The sequence below is a fragment of the Temnothorax nylanderi genome, unplaced genomic scaffold, assembly GCF_030848795.1.
Source record: "Temnothorax nylanderi isolate EJ_2023f unplaced genomic scaffold, tnyl_v1.0 TNYL_tig0005_pilon, whole genome shotgun sequence".
Taxonomy (NCBI): domain Eukaryota; kingdom Metazoa; phylum Arthropoda; class Insecta; order Hymenoptera; family Formicidae; genus Temnothorax; species Temnothorax nylanderi.
This window is the reverse complement of record NW_027249067.1, coordinates 1,358,996-1,378,495: the sequence shown is the minus strand read 5'-3', so window position 1 is coordinate 1,378,495 and position 19,500 is coordinate 1,358,996. Positions and strand designations below refer to the sequence as shown.

Here is a 19,500-nt window from a genome sequence, read left to right as displayed (position 1 = left end):
TCTGTAGGAAAATGTATGCAAGTTCATATTACATTCACTAACATCTCTCGTTGCTCGTCTTTCGCAGACGTTTTCATTCATGATAAGATGCAAAAGAGAGAGAGAGAAAAACTTAATGAAATAGCAGCTATTGACATAAAATCGTTATACCAACGATCTCCAAATGCCAAGCGAAAATTTGACACGTGCAGAAAATTATCAGTAATCTTTCATGAATTAACATCCTTTCTGTTTATTCGACAAAACGGCGAATGCATTAAAACTTGATCATGAAAAATTATAATTTTTATTAAATTTTATGATTACAATTACATAACAGATTAATAAAATAACAAATATAATAATAATCGTAATAAATATAATAAATATAAAGAAATATTAAATGTATATATACAAAGTATATATATTACATATATTTTACATTTATATGTATTTATTTAATTATATTACTTTAATATATATTATATCCGTTTATTTAATTATATTATACGTCAGAGTAAACAATCCCTGCATAATTTTCGCTTTTAAGTATAATTAAAAATACATATATTTCTTCTAATCTGCAGCGAATAGACAAACGTAATTATACTTTGCGTAAGTTATAGAAAATTTACTTTCAATTACGTCGGATATTTTGATCAATTTCAGTATATTGACTAGAAAACAGTTGATTAATATCGATCTCGATGTGTTTTGATCGATCGAGCGAAGTTAATTATATCTTCGTACGAAGTCAAAGTCCTGTCCGGAAGTCCGATGGCACGACCTCGTCTTCATTTTCTTAAATATGCTACGGATGTCACAAGTAATCTATCGTGTGGAAGGTTAAAAAAATTTGTCACGCGCGTGGTGAACGATATAGTTTCAAGTTCGTGCGGATACTGAATCTATGGCCATCGGCAGGTCAAGTTGAGTTGGCACACTTCTGTATATAAATTAATAGAGGAGAGGAAGCTTTCATTTCGCATTTGGTACTGGCCACCACATAACACCATGTGGTTCCCTGTCACCGTTCTTCTACTTGGTAAGTAGACATCAACTTTGTAGATATGTAATAGTTTCCATGAAAATTTCAAATAAAATATTTCCATGAAATTTTCAAAACTAAGTTTTCCGAATTAGTAAAAAAAATCGATTGATTTGTCTATTGATATAAAATAATTGCGGTGAAATCTAACTTTCATGTTTTGCATGCGTTATTATTTAACTAATTTATATACAAAGTTAAATCCAACTTTTTGAGACAATTAACGTAATAAGAATTTCATTTCAATATCTAATAAAAAAAGATAAATTCTAATAATTACAATTCGGCAACCTTTTGACAGTCGGGTTGGCCGTGGCCACGCCTGATCACGACCATGCCTGGGAAAAGGGACATGAATATCAATACCTTGTACAAAGTCGGACACTGGCGGGCCTCGACAAGTTAAATGAACAATATACTGGAGTTCAAATAAAGGGTTTACTCACCATTCAAGTAAAAACACCAGAGATACTGCAAGCGAAACTTTCCAATCCGCAGTATTCTCACATACACAATACATTACTAAACGGTCCGGGGACCGAGATCTCTGACCAGAATCTGGAGTATCAGCCGCTTCCCATGTCGGGGAAGCCATTTGAGATCAGATTGAAACATGGAGTGATCCGGAATATGTTGGTCGATCGTAGTATGCCTACTTGGGAGCTGAATATTCTCGACAGTCTCGTGAGCCAGCTGCAGGTTGACACGCAGGGCGAAAACGCGATAAAGAGCAAGAGCATTCAGATCCCCCAGAACGAAAATTCTCACGCCATGTTTAGTGCCATGGAGGATTCCGTCAGTGGCAAATGCGAGGTTCTCTATGAAATCGCGCCGGTGTTGAATAATTCTTACCCACAAGAGAGGCCAGATAGGGTACCTTTCCCGCAATTACGCGGTGAACACGGTCAACATTTCATCGTTAATAAAGTGAAGAATTACGAGAGATGCCAGCAACGTAAAATTTATCAAAACGGTCAATTGATGAAGGAATCACTCAAACCACAAGTCGTCTCGGTGAGTTAAATTTTAATTAATAAACTATTTTTATATTTTACATTCTAAAGCTTAAAAAAACGTGTAATTGTTGAGGATTATAAAAGAAAATTTTTTGGGAAAATTGTCTTATTTTAGATAACGATGCTTTTCTATATTCGATTATCCAAACTATTGGAATCAATAAAAAACAGAAAGATAAAATTGATTAACGAAACTTATTGCAATTATGTGATTGTTACAGCCATATACCGTGACTCAACTGACTCTCTCGGGCAATCTGAAACGTTTCGTTATTCAATCCGTCGTAACGAACGCCCAGATATCCGTCAATCTTGGAAAATCCAATTCTTATCTTGGCAATGTCTATAGCGTAATGAAATTAACTTTAGTCGAAAGACAGAAACTCTCCAGCTCTCAGCTTGGATCACTCGAATCAACAAACCTCGAATCAATTGGAAACCTAATGTACACACAAAATAACCCGTTCTCTGACTCCGAGAACCGAAAAGAACGTCAGCCGAGCGTCAGTTGGAATTCTATGCAAAGACAATCGTCAGAGAGCAGCAGCTCTTCTTCTCAAGAAGGTGCCCACAGCTATTACCGCGGAAGATCCAGCAGCTCCAGTAGCTCCAGCAGTGAAGAGGACTTGATTTCTGACCCTGAACCTACAGCAGAATTGCACCTGGCTCCGAACGTTCCGCTGTTACCCTACTTTATCGGCTACAAGGGCAAGAATATCCAGATGTCCGATAAGGTCAATGCTGTGGACGATGCCTACAACATAATCTCTAAAATAGCCGACGAACTGCAAAATCCCTCTCAGACGTCGAGCCAACAGTGTTTCTGTCCACTGGAGAAATTCGTAATCTTGAAAAACATCCTTCGCGTCATGAACTACGAACAATACACTGAATTAGTGAATCGCGTCTTTAGTGGGGACGGAATACAGGATAAACAGAGTTATATGGATAGCAAGGCCGTTTTACGCGACGCCGTCGCACAAGCTGGAACTGGACCTGCTTTGTTGACTATTCAAAATTGGCTACATAATGGAAAACTTGGAGACGCAGAAGCGGCATTAGTTATATCCCAAATTCCCAAGAACGTTCGCAAACCAACAGCGAAATATGTCCGGGCATTCTTCGTAAGTATCCGTTTACAATAGCGTGTTAAGAATCAAGCGTCTTTTAATTCTTCCTATCCGGTCTATATAATTTATTATATCAACGATTAAAAACCCTGGTGGAAAAATATCTCAGAATTTTTCATATTATTAATCAGAATTTCTATAAAAATTTTCAGATTTTCTCAGAATACTCAGAACTTTAAGATTTTTTAATATAAATTGGAACGGTTTTCAGAAAAACTCAGATAAAATAAGAATACAATATTTTTCCCTAATATATCTTTGTAGAAATTTGAATAAATATGAGAAAATCTGTGCAATTTATAGAAATTTTCATACATACGGATACTAAAATATTCCAAATTCAAATATTCATCCAAATATTTCTGACAATGAGACATATATTTTTTCAGAATTTTTTATAAGTCCCAATTCTTGCAAAATTTCTGAGAAAATATGAGAAAAATATGAGAAATTTTTTCACCAGGGAATTATATAAAAATAAAATTAAAATTAAAAATTAATTTTAACTTTGTGATCTCTGTTGTAGGATATGATTGTCCATCCAGCAGTACTGCAACAGAAATATGTGAATGTGTCCGCGCCCATAGCTCTTGGCGAATTGATCCAGAATGGTCTAACCATCTGGCAATTATCTCCGAAACAGAGTTCCAGTCCTATGAGTGTGAAAGATAACAATGCAGTGATCGACCTCGTTCTTTCCTATCTGACTGATAAACTGAAAGAAGGCTTCGACGAAAATAACGGTCAAAAAATTCAGACATTTATCGTGGCACTGGGTGTTACCGGTCATCAGAAGATTATATCGGTCTTTGAGCCGTACTTAGAAGGCACGCAGCCGGCGTCGAATTTCCAACGTTTGCTCATGGTATCTTCCTTGTACGTCTTAACCAGAACCCAACCGAAATTAGTTGGGCCCATTTTCTACAAGCTCTACGTGAACGAGCTCGAAGATCACGAGATACGTTGCATAGCGGTACAGCTATTTATCCTGACCAATCCACCTCTGATTACATTGCAACGCGTAGCGAAATACACTCATTACGATAAGAACGAACAAGTGAACTCTGCCGTAAAGACTACGCTACAGAGCCTCGCTAATACGAAACGATTGGAATTGCATAAAATCGCTAGCAAGGCGCGCCTTGTCACACATCTATTGAATCCTAAGAAAAGTGCTAACTCGTTGTCACGAGGCTACTACAAGGACTTTGAAAACTGGATCGTTAGGGGATATTATCTGCAAACCGTCAGCAGTGACAATAGCCCACTACCCGCACTTGCACACTTTGGTGTGAATACCATCTTCGATTTCGTGCAGCAGCCTACCGTGGGAGCAGGATACACAATATCGAACATCCAGCAGTTAATCGGTAAACTTTGGCAGGCGGAGGAAGGAAACGGGAGAGAAGAAGCACCGCAAAAATCGCGCGTTGAGAAGCTTGCGCAAGCACTTAAGATCAAGCCCGAATACCTGAACAAGTTGGAAGGAAACGTTTACCTTAACACGATATACAGTTTGATATTCTATCCCTTCGAAAGTAACTCAGTTCCCAGCTTTTCCAAACGTGAGTATTCTGAATTGTACTTTAAAATTATATTACTTTTAAAGATATAAATTATAACTATTATTACATTACAGTGCAAGATTTCTTGAAGAAGAACCAGAAATTGGAAACAACTGCATTCAACAATTATGAATCAACAGTGAGCTTTCCGATGGAAACGAACGGCCTACCGTTCATTTATTCCTTGGAATCGCCAACACTTATAAAACTTCAACTTGAGTCGAAAACAGAGGAATCTGCCAACAACGTGAAAGAAGGCACTATTAAAGTCCTACTTGGCAATAAAATACAGAGGCGGTTTGGTTTTATAGCACCTTTCGAGCATCAGAATTACATGGCTGGTATCGACGACACTAAACTTTTGCAAGTACCAGTAGAGCTCCAAGTCGACTTTAACATGAAACAGAAAAACATTGGGTTGATGATTCGCCCGAAATTACCGCAAAATCTAATGGATTCTCAACTCACATTATGGCAACACACCACCGTTCCCTTCACCACGCGACAAGACATTCTTAATCTTCAACCTGTATATCTTGACAAAAACACGCATTACGTACTGACTTCAAAAAAACATAAGAGCGCGATAGAAAAAGACCTATTTTCTCTCAAGGTAGAATCTGATATCGGAGAAATAGAACAAAGAGACTTGGGAAATAGTGTTGCGAAGCTCTGGGAATTGCATGAAGCTAATAACGGACAATTTAAGAAAGTAGGCATATTAATGAATCCTGAACAAGTGAGAAGGAGTGAGTTTCGCATCAACATCGCTTACAATAACTTGGAAGTTAACGCTCTTAATCAACAATCGCAAGAAACAGAGCCGCCATGGGGTGTTCCTATACCTAGTAATAAGCCAAACAGTACGGAAAGAAGAAATCAGATTATGCAGAGCCTCGCCAGAGGTCTCCAGTCGGGTAAGGTCTATCTATTCGACATGAATTACAATGTCCCGACGTCAGAAGAGCGACAAGTTCTCAGCGCCGGCTTTGTGAAAAGCAACCTGGACAGAAAATGCAAAGCCTATCTTTATTGGAATTCTCAATCGCCGCAGATGGAAGGAGAGACGAAGAATGAAGCTTGCTACCTTCAGGAAATATATAGTTCGCCGGATACTCCTCTAGATTTCGAATACACTTTGAAGAACCCACCAGTAGATAATGTCAGGGCTGAACTGCTATATGGAAAGAGGTGCGAGGGCGGAAACAAAGTTGTTATCGACGGCAAAGCAACGCGAAGTGATCAACTGCAGGAAATATTAGAGAACTCTGAAACGGTCGGACAATGTCGGCAAGAGATTCAAAAAGGAAACAAATTAGCGCCAGTGTGCCAGAAGGCCATTGAGACTGCCCAAATGAGAGATCAGTACGACCTTACAATTGGACCAAATGGACTTTTTGAAAAAATGTGGGACTGGGTTATCAATTACTTATCGGATTTATTGTCCAAATATGTGGAACTTACAGTAACAAACTCTGGAGCAGACACTGTCTCTATAAGAATAAATGCCTTACCTCTTATGATGAACGCACTACCAAAGATCTTAATAAGCACTCCGAAACTAAATGTTACTTTCCCTCGTCCTATGGAAACAACCATGAAAACACAACAGCTGGCTGAAGCAGTTGACAGCATGCTACAAAATGAATTAGAAAAAGGTGAGTTCTAAAATTTTGTAAAAAGGATAATTAGTATTCTTCAAATATTGAAAGTTAAAGGTAATTTAATGTACTGATAATGTATCACGCGTTAATTAAAAAACAAATTAGTGTTTGAATAATAACGTAGAAGCCGACGTTCTATTGACTTTGTACGATTTTTTAACTTTCCCGCGAGCGCGCATAAATATAGTTATTATTATACTGGTTAAGTAAGGTAAATAACTTATTGTTCCATTATTGATTTTGTCACCTCGATAGATTATATCTAACTGGGCAAAGGTGTATTACGAAATGTAATATAGATTATTTCTAAAAATTCCAATACAACATCAATGAATTCTTTTTCACAGATTCATGTAGTCTCGACGAACACAAGATCACGACTTTTGATAAGCGGACCTTCCCTGTGACAATGGGGGCTGTTAAGCACGTGCTACTGACCACATATCCGCAACAGGATCCCGATAATCGCAAACAACAAATGACTATTCCGGAAAAAATGAGAGCGGCTATCTTAGCTGAAGATGGGGACTATGGCACCAAAAGCGTCACTATATACCTGGGCAACCATGAAGTTCAACTGTATAAATATAATAATCATCTTCAAGTTAAAGTTGGCGGAGAGGTGGTTGAGGTATCACAGTACAAAAGCTATCAAGGCATCCAAAATGGTGAAGTTATTTACGAAATCGTCGAGCTACCGGACGGATCGATCGTACTCAACTCGGACCAATATGGAATCCACGTCGTGTACAACGGAGAATATGTCGAAATAAGGGTGAGTAAAAATATGAAACAAACTGGTAAAAATATATTAAGTCACTCACAATATAATGTAGAAAGCGTAATAAAAACTGAAATAAATTTACACAGAAAAAAAATAATATTCTTGACTGGAAAGTATCTTTAGTTTCAATGTGAAAATCTTGAAATGAGATTATGTTGCGTTAAACGAAGAAAACTTGCTTGAATGAAGCCACTTATATAGTTCAACCAAGAAAAAAGAGTTGAAATTCTTAATAAGAAGATTATAGATTGTTGCGTATGTAAGTCCTCATTTGACACTTCTCTTTTTCTGTGCAGGTATCCGACAAGTATCGCAATAACATACGCGGTCTTTGCGGCAACTACGACAGCAACCCCAGCACCGATTTCCTCACTCCTCAGAACTGCATCTTGATGAAGCCCGAAGAATTCGCCGCTACGTACGCTTTGCTTCAGGAGAATAGCCAAGGACCCGTCATGGAAAACAAACGGAAAGCTGAACAAGCTCAGTGCTATGAGTTACCATCGGGACGTCATCTTATGAGAAACGTTATCAGCGACAAAGAAGCAGGAAGACTGTCGACAGAGGGCAAAAATTGGGGCTACCATCACGAGAATCGTATGAGAGTACGTGGACAAAACCGCGGTCGAGATAACAAACAAAGTCCGGAGGTAGGGGGCAGACCAGACGATTTTCAAGTGGGACAAAACATTATCTATCGCACAAAGGTCGTTGAAGAAGGTGACGAGCTCTGTTTCACTACCAGGCCTGTGCCAACATGCCGCGAGGGTACCGTGCCCATGGAAAAAAAATTAAAGAAATATCCCCTTTATTGCCAGATGAGGAACGAAGAATTTACATCGCTAAAACAAAGAGTCGAGAATGGCGCTAATCCAGATTTGTCCCGGAAGCCTGCCACCAAGTCGCACGTTTTCCAAGTTCCGCACGGGGCTTGCAGCGCCGCGTAATCCGGCAATACCGAAGTGATATACCGATCATGCATATACTTAATTGAAACGACTTCTTCCTTTTTTTATTTTATCTTTTTATAAAAGACTGCAAATATGTGCTTTTAGTAATCTAATTGCAGTAATGTAAGCAAGAATAAAGTTGAATATTTTCAACATAATTATTAGTTGTATTCTTTTTGGCATATCCAAGCCACTCGAAATCGACATAATCGATTTAATATCAGCATTAATTAAGATCATTATTAACTTTCATACCAGTAATCATCGCCTTTATCAGAACAACCGTTAAACATTATTTCAATCTCTCTAGATATACATATAGTCAAAAAATATTCGTAAAACTAAAATTAAGCTGAGGTAAAGCCAAACGAGTTTTGATTATTACGTCTTTCTTGTTATCTCTGCAAATTATCTCGACTATCAAGACGCTTCGCATTCCGTTTCTACGGTCGGGAAGATTCCCGAATGTTCTAGAGAACCTAAAGCATAAAACCTTGTAATCCCGCAGCTTCACGACCAGTCGCTAATGGCAGTATTACGGTCTCGTATCGCAGCGTTCACAGTTATAATGTCCTTATTTTGCTCGCTTTCTATCTCGGAGTTGCTCCGCGCAGCGTGCGGCCTCCGCGAGTTTGCAGTGCATTTGCGTGTAACGTATCTTAAAAAATTGTGCATATGCATATAATATAAATATTCATATATTTTATATTGACTTCGTGTAATAAAAACTACAATTTATCGCGAAGTTTATTGTCGTATCCGGATCCGTTTTCTGTTTTTCTCGCCGTATTTGCGCCATAAACACGAACATCACACAGCTCTCAATTGAATTGATTGGAAAAGTAGAAGTTCTATATATGCTATTCGAGATATAGCTATAAATATATGAGTTAAGTAGGTTGGTTGCTCAAATCAATATGATAAGAATTAGTTCAAATTTATGGAAGATATTCGTCTATGGGAATCTGTCGTTTATGCCAAAGTTGAAGACAACTGTCTGCATTGTTGTCGAGTAATTAATTATTGTCGCGTCGCATAAATGAGTCACGGTCAGTCTCGCTCCGCGCGTACTTGGCGCAAGACACTACCGTGTCTCTTGATTGAAGTTATAATGCTCTTATCTCTCTCTTGTACACGGGCGACATAGCAAAAATGTTACGACACCTGTAATGTAAATCTCGAAAGCATATTAAAAATGATAAGAATTTAATGAAAATACTTTTACGAGAACTGAAATGATTTGTCCACATAGTTATCAAGAAATGGTAAAAATAAAACATCATATTGCCACATTTCAATGTGGATAGTAACGTATTTGAGTTTTAATTGTGCAAACAACGATTATACAAACAACGACAAAAACCTTAAGAAACAGCTAATTAAATGCCTTCCACATATTTATTTGCTAAAAATCGTTTATTTCACGCGACGAAAATCTATAGGCTTTCCCCTGCCCTGCCGCCTGCCCCGCACGTGACGACAACCAACCTCCTTATCAAAAGAAAAATAGACGTTAATGAATAAATGTATTAGTTTGCATTTAGATTTTTCTTCCAAGTTGTAATAGCAAATTTTTTGATGAAACGAATGACAATTTAAGAATTACAGTTACAAGTTCATTTTATTGATAGTTTTACATAATTCCGTTGCATATGTAAACACCTACTAAAATATTTATATTTATATTAACAAAATTTCGTTGCTAATAGAAATAATGGATAACTTTCTATTATTCTCTCCCTTTGAAAAGCTGACATATAGAGAGACAAAATAAATACATATTACATATATTTTATATATATATATATATATATATATTTAATTATATTATTTTAATATATATTATATCCGTTTATTTAATTATATTATACGTCAGAGTAAACAATCTCTGCATAATTTTCACTTTTAAATATAATTAAAAATACATATATTTCTTCTAATCTACAGCGAATAAACACACGTAATTATACTTTGCGTAAGTTACAGAAAATTTACTTTCAATTACGTCGAATATATTTTGATAAATTTCAGTATATTGACTAGAAAACAGTTGATTAATATCGATCTCGATGTGTTTTGATCGATCGAGCGAAGTTAATAATATCTTCGTACGAAGTCAAAGTCCTGTCCGGAAGTCCGATGGCACGACCTCGTCTTCATTTTCTTAAATATGCTACGGATGTCACAAGTAATCTATCGTGTGGAAGGTTAAAAAAAATTGTCACGCGCGTGGTGAACGATATAGTTTCAAGTTCGTGCGGATACTGAATCTGTGGCCATCGGCAGGTCAAGTTGAGTTGGCATACTCCTGTATATAAATTAAATCAAGGAGAGGAAGCTTTCATTTCGCATTTGGTACTGGCCACCACATAACACCATGTGGTTCCCTGTCACCGTTCTTCTACTTGGTAAGTAGACATCAACTTTGCAGATATGTAATAGTTTCCATGAAAATTTCAAATAAAATATCTCGCATTTCCATGAAATTTTCAAAACTAAGTTTTCCGAATTAGTAAAAAAATCGATTGATTTTTCGATTGATATAAAATCATTGCTGTGAAATCTAACTTTCATGTTTTGCATGCGTTATTATTTAACTAATTTATGTACAAAGATAAATCCAACTTTTTGAGACAATTAACGTAATAAGAATTTTATTTCAATATCTAATAAGAAAAGACAAATTCTAATAATTACAATTTGGCAACCATTTGACAGTCGGCTTGGCCGTGGCCACACCTGATCACGACCATGCCTGGGAAAAGGGATATGAATATCAATACCTTGTACAAAGTCGGACACTGGCGGGCCTCGACAAGTTAAACGAACAATATACTGGAGTTCAAATAAAGGGTTTACTCACCATTCAAGTAAAAACACCAGAGTTACTGCAGGCGAAGCTTTCCAATCCGCAGTATTCTCATATACACAATATATTACTAAACGGTCCGGGGACCGAGATCCCTGACCAGAATCTGGAGTATCAGCCGCTTCCCATGTCGGGAAAGCCATTTGAGATCAGATTGAAACATGGAGTGATCCGGAATATGTTGGTCGATCGTAGTATGCCGACTTGGGAGCTGAATATTCTCGACAGTCTCGTGAGCCAGCTGCAGGTTGACACGCAGGGCGAAAACGCGATAAAGAGCAAGAGCATTCAGATCCCCCAGAACGAAAATTCTCACGCCATGTTTAGTGCCATGGAGGATTCCGTCAGTGGCAAATGCGAGGTTCTCTATGAAATCGCGCCGGTGTTGAATAATTCTTACCCACAAGAGAGGCCAGATAGGGTACCTTTCCCGCAATTACGCGGTGAACACGGTCAACATTTCATCGTTAATAAAGTGAAGAATTACGAGAGATGCCAGCAACGTAAAATTTATCAAAACGGTCAATTGATGAAGGAATCACTCAAACCACAAGTCGTCTCGGTGAGTTAAATTTTAATTAATAAACTATTTTTATATTTTACATTCTAAAGCTAAAAAAAACGTGTAATTGTTGAGGATTATAAAAGAAAATTTTTTGGGAAAATTGTCTTATTTTAGATAACGATGCTTTTCTATATTCGATTATCCAAACTATTGGAATCAATAGAAAACAGAATGATAAAATTGATTAACGAAACTTATTGCAATTATGTGATTGTTACAGCCATATACCGTGACTCAACTGACTCTCTCGGGCAATCTGAAACGTTTCGTTATTCAATCCGTCGTAACGAACGCCCAGATATCCGTCAATCTTGGAAAATCCAATTCTTTTCTTGGCAATGTCTATAGCGTAATGAAATTAACTTTAGTCGAAAGACAGAAACTCTCCAGCTCTCAGCTTGGATCACTCGAATCAACAAACCTCGAATCAATTGGAAACCTAATGTACACACAAAATAACCCGTTCTCTGACTCCGAGAACCGAAAAGAACGTCAGCCGAGCGTCAGTTGGAATTCTATGCAAAGACAATCGTCAGAGAGCAGCAGCTCTTCTTCTCAAGAAGGTGCCCACAGCTATTACCGCGGAAGATCCAGCAGCTCCAGTAGCTCCAGCAGTGAAGAGGACTTTATTCCTGACCCTGAACCTACAGCAGAATTGCACCTGGCTCCGAACGTTCCGCTGTTACCCTACTTTATCGGCTACAAGGGCAAGAATATCCAGATGTCCGATAAGGTCAATGCTGTGGAAAATGCCTACAACATAATCTCTCAAATAGCCGACGCACTGCAAAATCCCTCTCAGACACCGGGCGTAGACTTACTGGAGAAATACGTAATCTTGAAAAATCTTCTTCGCGTCATGAACTACGAACAATACACTGAATTAGTGAATCGCGTCGTTAGTGGGGACGGAATACAGGATGAACAGCATCATATAGATAGCAAGGCCGTTTTACGTGACGCCGTCGCACAAGCTGGAACTGGACCTGCTTTGTTGACTATTCAAAATTGGCTACATAATGGAAAACTTGGAGACGCAGAAGCGGGATTAGTTATCTCCCAAATTCCCAAGCACGTTCGCAAACCAACAGCGAAATATGTCAGAGCATTCTTCGTAAGTATCCGTTTACAATAGCGTGTTAAGAATCAAGCGTCTTTTAATTCTTCCTATCCGGTCGATATAATCTATTATATCAGTGATTAAAAACCTTGGTAGAAAAATATCTCAGAATTTTTCATATTATTAATCAGAATCTCTATAAAAATTTTCAGATTTTCTCAGAATACTCAGAATTTTTCAGATTTTTTATATAAATTGGAACGTTTTTCAGAAAAACTCAGATAAAATAAAAATAAAATATTTTTCGCTAATTTATCTTTGTAGAAATCTGAATAAATATGAGAAAATCTCTGTGCAATTTATAGAAATTTTTATACATACGGATACTAAAATATTCCGAAAATCTTCATCCAATTATTTCTGAAAGTATCTGACAATGAGACATATATTTTTTCAGAATTTTTCATAAGTCCCAATTCTTGCAAAATTTCTGAGAAAATAAGAGAAAAATATGAGAAACTTTTTTACCAAGAAATTATATAAAAATAAAATTAAAATTAATTTTAAATTTGTGATTTCTGTGTAGGATATGATTGTCCATCCAGCAGTATTGGAACAGAAATATGCGAATGTGTCCGCGCCCATAGCTCTTGGCCAATTGATCCACAATGGTCTAACCATCTGGCAATTATCTCCGAAACAGAGTTCCAGTCCTATGAGTGCGAAAGATAACAATGCAGTGATCGACCTCGGTATTTCCTATCTGACTGATAAACTGAAAGAAGGTTTCGACGAAAACAACGGTCAAAAAATTCAGACATTTATCATGGCACTGGCTACTACCGGCCATCAGAAGATTATCTCGGTCTTTGAGCCGTACTTAGAAGGCACGCAGCCGGCGTCGAATTTCCAACGTTTGCTCATCGTATCTTCCTTGTCCGGCTTAGCCAGAACCCAACCGAAATTAGTTGGGCCCATTTTCTACAAGCTCTACGTGAACGAGCTCGAGGATCACGAGATACGTTGCATAGCGGTACAGCTATTTATCCTGACCAATCCACCTCTGATTACATTGCAACGCGTAGCGAAATACACTCATTACGATAAGAACGAACAAGTGAACTCTGCCGTAAAGACTACTCTACAGAGCCTCGCTAATACGAAACGATTGGAATTGCATAAGATAGCTAGCAAGGCGCGCCTTGTCACACATCTATTGAATCCTAAGAAGAGTGCTAACTCGTTGTCACGAGGCTACTACAAGGACATTGAAAACTGGATCGTTAAAGGATTTTACCTGCGAACCGTCAGCAGTGACAATAGCCCACTACCCGTACTTGTACACGTTGGTGTGAATACCATCTTCGATTTCGTGCAGCAGCCTACCCTGGGAGCAGGATACACAATATCGAACATCCAGCAGTTAATCGGTAAACTTTGGCAGTCGGAGGAAGGAAACGGGAGAGAAGAAGCACCGCAAAAATCGCGCGTTGAGAAGCTTGCGCAAGCACTTAAGATCAAGCCCGAATACCTGAACAAGTTGGAAGGAAACGTTTACCTCGACACGATATACAGTTTGATATTCTATCCCTTCGAGAGTGACTCAGTTCCCAGCTTTTCCAAACGTGAGTATTCTAAATTGTACTTTAAAATTATATTAATTTTAAAGATATAAATTATAACTATTATTGCATTACAGTGCAAGATTTCTTGAAGAAGAACCAGAAATTGGAATCAACTGTATTCAACAATTATGAATCAGCAGTGAGCTTTCCGATGGAAACGAACGGCCTACCGTTCATTTATTCCTTGGAATCGCCAACACTTATAAAACTTCAACTTGAGTCGAAAACAGAGGAATCTGCCAACAACGTGAAAGTAGGCACTATTAAAGTCGTACTTGGCAATAGGATACAGAGGCGGTTTGGTTTTGTAGCACCTTTCGAGCATAAGAATTACATGGCTGGTATCGACGACAATAAACTTCTGCAAGTACCAGTAGAGCTCCAAGTCGACTTTAACATGAAACAGAAAAACATTGGGTTGATGATTCGCCCGAAATTACCGCAAAATCTAATGGATTCTCAACTCACATTATGGCAACACACCACCGTTCCCTTCACCACGCGACAAGACATTCTCAATCTTCAACCTGTATATCTTGACAAAAACACGCATCACGTACTGACTTCAAAAAAACATAAGACCGCGATAGAAAAAGACCTGTTTTCTCTCAAGGTAGAATCTGATATCGGAGAAATAGAACAAAGAGACTTGGGAAATAGTGTTGCGAAGCTCTGGGAATTGCATAAAGCTACCAACGGACAATTTAAGAAAGTAGGTATATTAATGAATCCTGAACAAGTGAGAAGGAGTGAGTTTCGCATCAACATCGCTTACAATAACTTGGAAGTTAACGCTCTTAATCAACAATCGCAAGAAATAGAGCCGCCATGGGGTGTTCCTATACCTAGTAATAAGCCAAACAGTACGGAGAGAAGAAATCAGATTATGCAGAGCCTCGCCAGAGGTCTCCAGTCGGGTAAGGTCTATGTATTCGACATGAATTACAATGTCCCGACGTCAGAAGAGCGACAAGTTCTCAGCGCCGGCTTTGTGAGAAGCAACCTGGACAGAAAATGCAAAGCCTATCTTTATTGGAATTCTCAATCGCCGCAGATGGAAGGAGAGACGAAGAATGAAGCTTGCTACCTTCAGGAAATATATAGTTCGCCGGATACTCCTCTAGATTTCGAATACACTTTGAAGAACCCACCAGTAGATAATGTCAGGGCAGAACTGCTATATGGAAAGAGGTGCGAGGGCGGAAACAAAGTTGTTATCGACGGCAAAGCAACGCGAAGTGATCAACTGCAGGAAATATTAGAGAACTCTGAAACGGTCGGACAATGTCGGCAAGAGATTCAAAAAGGAAACAAATTAGCGCCAGTGTGCCAGAAGGCCATTGAGACTGCCCAAATGAGAGATCAGTACGACCTTACAATTGGACCAAATGGACTTTTTGAAAAAATGTGGGACTGGGTTATCAATTACTTATCGGATTTATTGTCCAAATATGTGGAACTTACAGTAACAAACTCTGGAGCAGACACTGTCTCTATAAGAATAAATGCCTTACCTCTTATGATGAACGCAGTACCAAAGATCTTCATACGCACTCCGAAACTAAATGTTACTTTCCCTCGTCCTATGGAAACAACCATGAAAACACAACAGCTGGCTGAAGCAGTTGACAGCATGCTTCAAAATGAATTAGAAAAAGGTGAGTTCTAAAATTTTGTAAAAAGGATAATTAGTATTCTTAAAATATTGAAAGTTAAAAGTAATTTAATGTACTGATAATGTATCACGCGTTAATTAAAAAACAAATTAGTGTTTGAATAATAACGTAGAAGCCGACGTTCTATTGACTTTGTACGATTTTTTAACTTTTCCGCGAGCGCGCATAAATATAGTTATTATTATACTGGTTAAGTAAGGTAAATAACTTATTGTTCCATTATTGATTTTGTCACCTCGATAGATTATATTTAACTGGGCAAAGGTGTATTACGAAATGTAATATAGATTATTTCTAAAAATTCCAATACAACATCAATGAATTCTTTTTCACAGATTCATGTACTCTCGACGAACACAAGATCACGACTTTTGATAAGCGGACCTTCCCTGTGACAATGGGGGCTGTTAAGCACGTGCTACTGACCACATATCCGCAACAGGATCCCGATAATCGCAAACAACAAATGACTATTCCGGAAAAAATGAGAGCGGCTATCTTAGCTGAAGATGGGGACTATGGCACCAAGAGCGTCATTATATACCTGGGCAACCATGAAGTTCAACTGTATAATTATAATAATCATCTTCAAGTTAAAGTTGGCGGAGAGGTGGTTGAGATATCAAAGTACAAAAGCTATCAAGGCATCCAAAATGGTGAAGTCATTTACGAAATCGTCGAGCTACCGGACGGATCGTTCGCACTCCACTCGGACAAATATGGAATCCACGTCGTGTACAACGGAGAATATGTTAAAATAACGGTGAGTAAAAATATGAAACAAACTGGTAAAAATATATTAAGTCGCTCACAATATAATGTAGAAAGCGTAATGAAAACTGAAATAAATTTACACAGAAAAAAAATAATATTCTTGATTTGAAAGTATCTTTAGTTTCAACGTGAAAATCTTGAAATGAGATTATGTTGCGTTAAACGAAGAAAACTTGTTTGAATGAAGGCACTTATATAGTTCAACCAAGAAAAAAGAGTTGAAATTCTTAATAAGAAGATTATAGATTGTTGCGTATGTAAGTCCTCATTTGACACTTCTCTTTTTCTGTGCAGGTATCCGATAAGTATCGCAATAACATACGCGGTCTTTGCGGCAACTACGACCGCAACCCCAGCACCGATTTTCTCACTCCTCAGAACTGCATCTTGATGAAGCCCGAAGAATTCGCCGCTACGTACGCTTTGCTTCAGGAGAATAGCCAAGGATCCGTCGTGGAAAACAAACGGAAAGCTGAACAAGCTCAGTGCTATGAGTTACCATCGGGACGTCATCTTATGAGAAACGTTATCAGCGACAAAGAAGCAGGAAGACTGTCGACAGAGGGCAAAAATTGGGGCTACCATCACGAGAATCGCATGAGAGTACGTGGACAAAACCGCGGTCGAGATAACAAACAAAGTCCGGAGGTAGAGGGCAGACCAGACGATTTTCAAGTGGGACAAAACATTATCTATCGCACAAAGGTCGTTGAAGAGGGTGACGAGCTCTGTTTCACTACCAGGCCAGTGCCAACATGCCGCGAGGGTACCGTGCCCGTGGAAAGAAAATTAAAGAAATATCCCCTTTATTGCCAGATGAGGAACGAAGAATTTATATCGCTAAAACAAAGAGTCGAGAATGGCGCTAATCCAGATTTGTCCCGGAAGCCTGTCACCAAGTCGCACGTTTTCCAAGTTCCGCACGGGGCTTGCAGCGCCGCGTAATCCGGCAATACCGAAGTGATATACCATATACCGATCATGCATATACTTAATTGAAACGACTTCTTCCTTTTTTTATTTTATCTTTTTATAAAAGGCTGCAAATATGTGCTTTTAGTAATTGCAGTAATGCAAGCAAGAATAAAGTTGAATATTTTCAACATAATTATTAGTTGCATTCTTTTTAGCATATCCAAGCCACTCGAAATCGACATAATCGATTTAATATCAGCATTAATTAAGATCATTATTAACTTTCATACCAGTAATCATCTCCTTCATCAGAACAACCGTTAAACCTTTATTTCAATCTCTCTAGATGTACATATAGTCAAAAAGTATTCGTAAAACTAAGATTAAGCTGAGGTAAAGCCAAACGTGTTTTGATTATCACGTCTTTCTTGTTATCTCAACTAATTATCTCGACTATCAAGATGCTTCGCATTCCGTTTCTACGGTCGTGAAGATTCCCGAATGTTCTAGAGAACCTAAAGCATAAAACCTTGTAATCCCGCAGCTTCACGACCAGTCGCTAATGGCAGTATCACGGTCTCGTATCGCAGCGTTCACAGTTATAAAGTACTTACTTTGCTCGCTTTCTATCTCGGAGTTGCTCCGCGCAGCGTGCGGCCTCCGCGAGTTTGCAGTGCATTTACGTGTAACGTATCTTAAAAAACTGTGCATATGCATATAATATAAATATTTATATATTTTATATTGATTTCGTGCATAAAAACTATAATTTATCGCGAAGTTCATTGTCGTCTCCGCATCCGTTTTCTACTTTTCTCGCCGTATTTGCGCCATAAACACGAACATCACACAGCTCTCAATTGAATTGATTGGAAAAGTAGAAGTTCTATATAGGCTATTCGAGATATAGCTATAAATATATGAGTTAAGTAGGTTGGTTGCTCAAATCAATATGATAAGAATTAGTTCAAATTTATGGAGGATATTCGTCTATGGGAATCTATCGTTTATGTCAAAGTTGAAGACAACTGTCTGCATGGTTGTCGAGTAATTAATTATCGTCGCGTCGCGTAAATGAGTCACGGTCAGTCCCGCTCCGCGCGTACTTGGCGCAAGACACTACCGTGTCTCTCGATTGAAGTTATAATGCTCTTATCTCTCTCTTGTACACGGGCAACATAGCAAAAATGTTACGACACCTGTAATGTAACTCTCAAAAGCATATTAAAAATGATGAGAATTTAATGAAAATACTTTTACGAGAAGGGAAATGATTTGTCTACATAGTTATCAAGAAATTGAAAAAATAAAACAGCATATTGCCACATTTCAATATGGATAGTAACGTATTTGAGTTTTAATTGTGCAAACAACCATTGTACAACGACAAAAACCTTAAGAAACAGCTAATTAAATGCCTTCCACATATTCATTTGCTAAAACTCGTTTATTTCACGCGACGAGAATCTATAGGCTTTCCCCTGCCCTGTCGCCTGCCCCACACGTGACGGCAACCGACCTCCTTATCAAAAGAAAAATAGACGTTAATGAATAAATGTATTAGTTTGCATTTAGATTTTTCTTCCAGGTTGTAATAGCAATTTTTTTGAAGAAACGAGTGACAATTTAAGAATTACAGTTACAAGTCCATTTTATCGATAGTTTTATATAATTCCGTTGTATATGTAAACACCTACTAAAATATTTATATTTATATTAACAAAATTTCGTTGCTAATAGAAATAATGGATAATTTTCTATTATTCTCTCCCTTTGAAAAGCTGACATTTAGAGAGACAAAATCTTGTCCTATTTTTAATAACTGACCATGCTTTGTTAGAAAAGTGAAAAATATGGCTAGTAGACGATGTAAAACTGTT

The 19,500-nt window shown here is 37.9% G+C and overlaps 2 protein-coding genes across 2 annotated transcripts; both read left to right on the top strand.

Moving 5' to 3' along the window:
• The first annotated feature begins 864 nt into the window (after window positions 1-864).
• Window positions 865-8,294, top strand: LOC139776076 (vitellogenin-3-like). The gene is made up of 7 exons (XM_071712543.1): window positions 865-1,024; window positions 1,329-2,041; window positions 2,265-3,167; window positions 3,700-4,738; window positions 4,813-6,396; window positions 6,750-7,177; window positions 7,483-8,294. Exons 1-7 carry the CDS (start codon window positions 994-996, stop codon window positions 8,131-8,133), a joined length of 5,349 nt encoding a protein of 1,782 aa, XP_071568644.1. The 5' UTR covers window positions 865-993; the 3' UTR covers window positions 8,134-8,294.
• A 2,088-nt stretch (window positions 8,295-10,382) lies between these two features.
• On the top strand, window positions 10,383-17,813 carry LOC139776084 (vitellogenin-2-like). Its single transcript, XM_071712554.1, has 7 exons — window positions 10,383-10,544; window positions 10,855-11,567; window positions 11,791-12,684; window positions 13,217-14,255; window positions 14,330-15,913; window positions 16,267-16,694; window positions 17,000-17,813. Exons 1-7 carry the CDS (start codon window positions 10,514-10,516, stop codon window positions 17,648-17,650), a joined length of 5,340 nt encoding a protein of 1,779 aa, XP_071568655.1. The 5' UTR covers window positions 10,383-10,513; the 3' UTR covers window positions 17,651-17,813.
• Window positions 17,814-19,500: the final 1,687 nt, after the last annotated feature.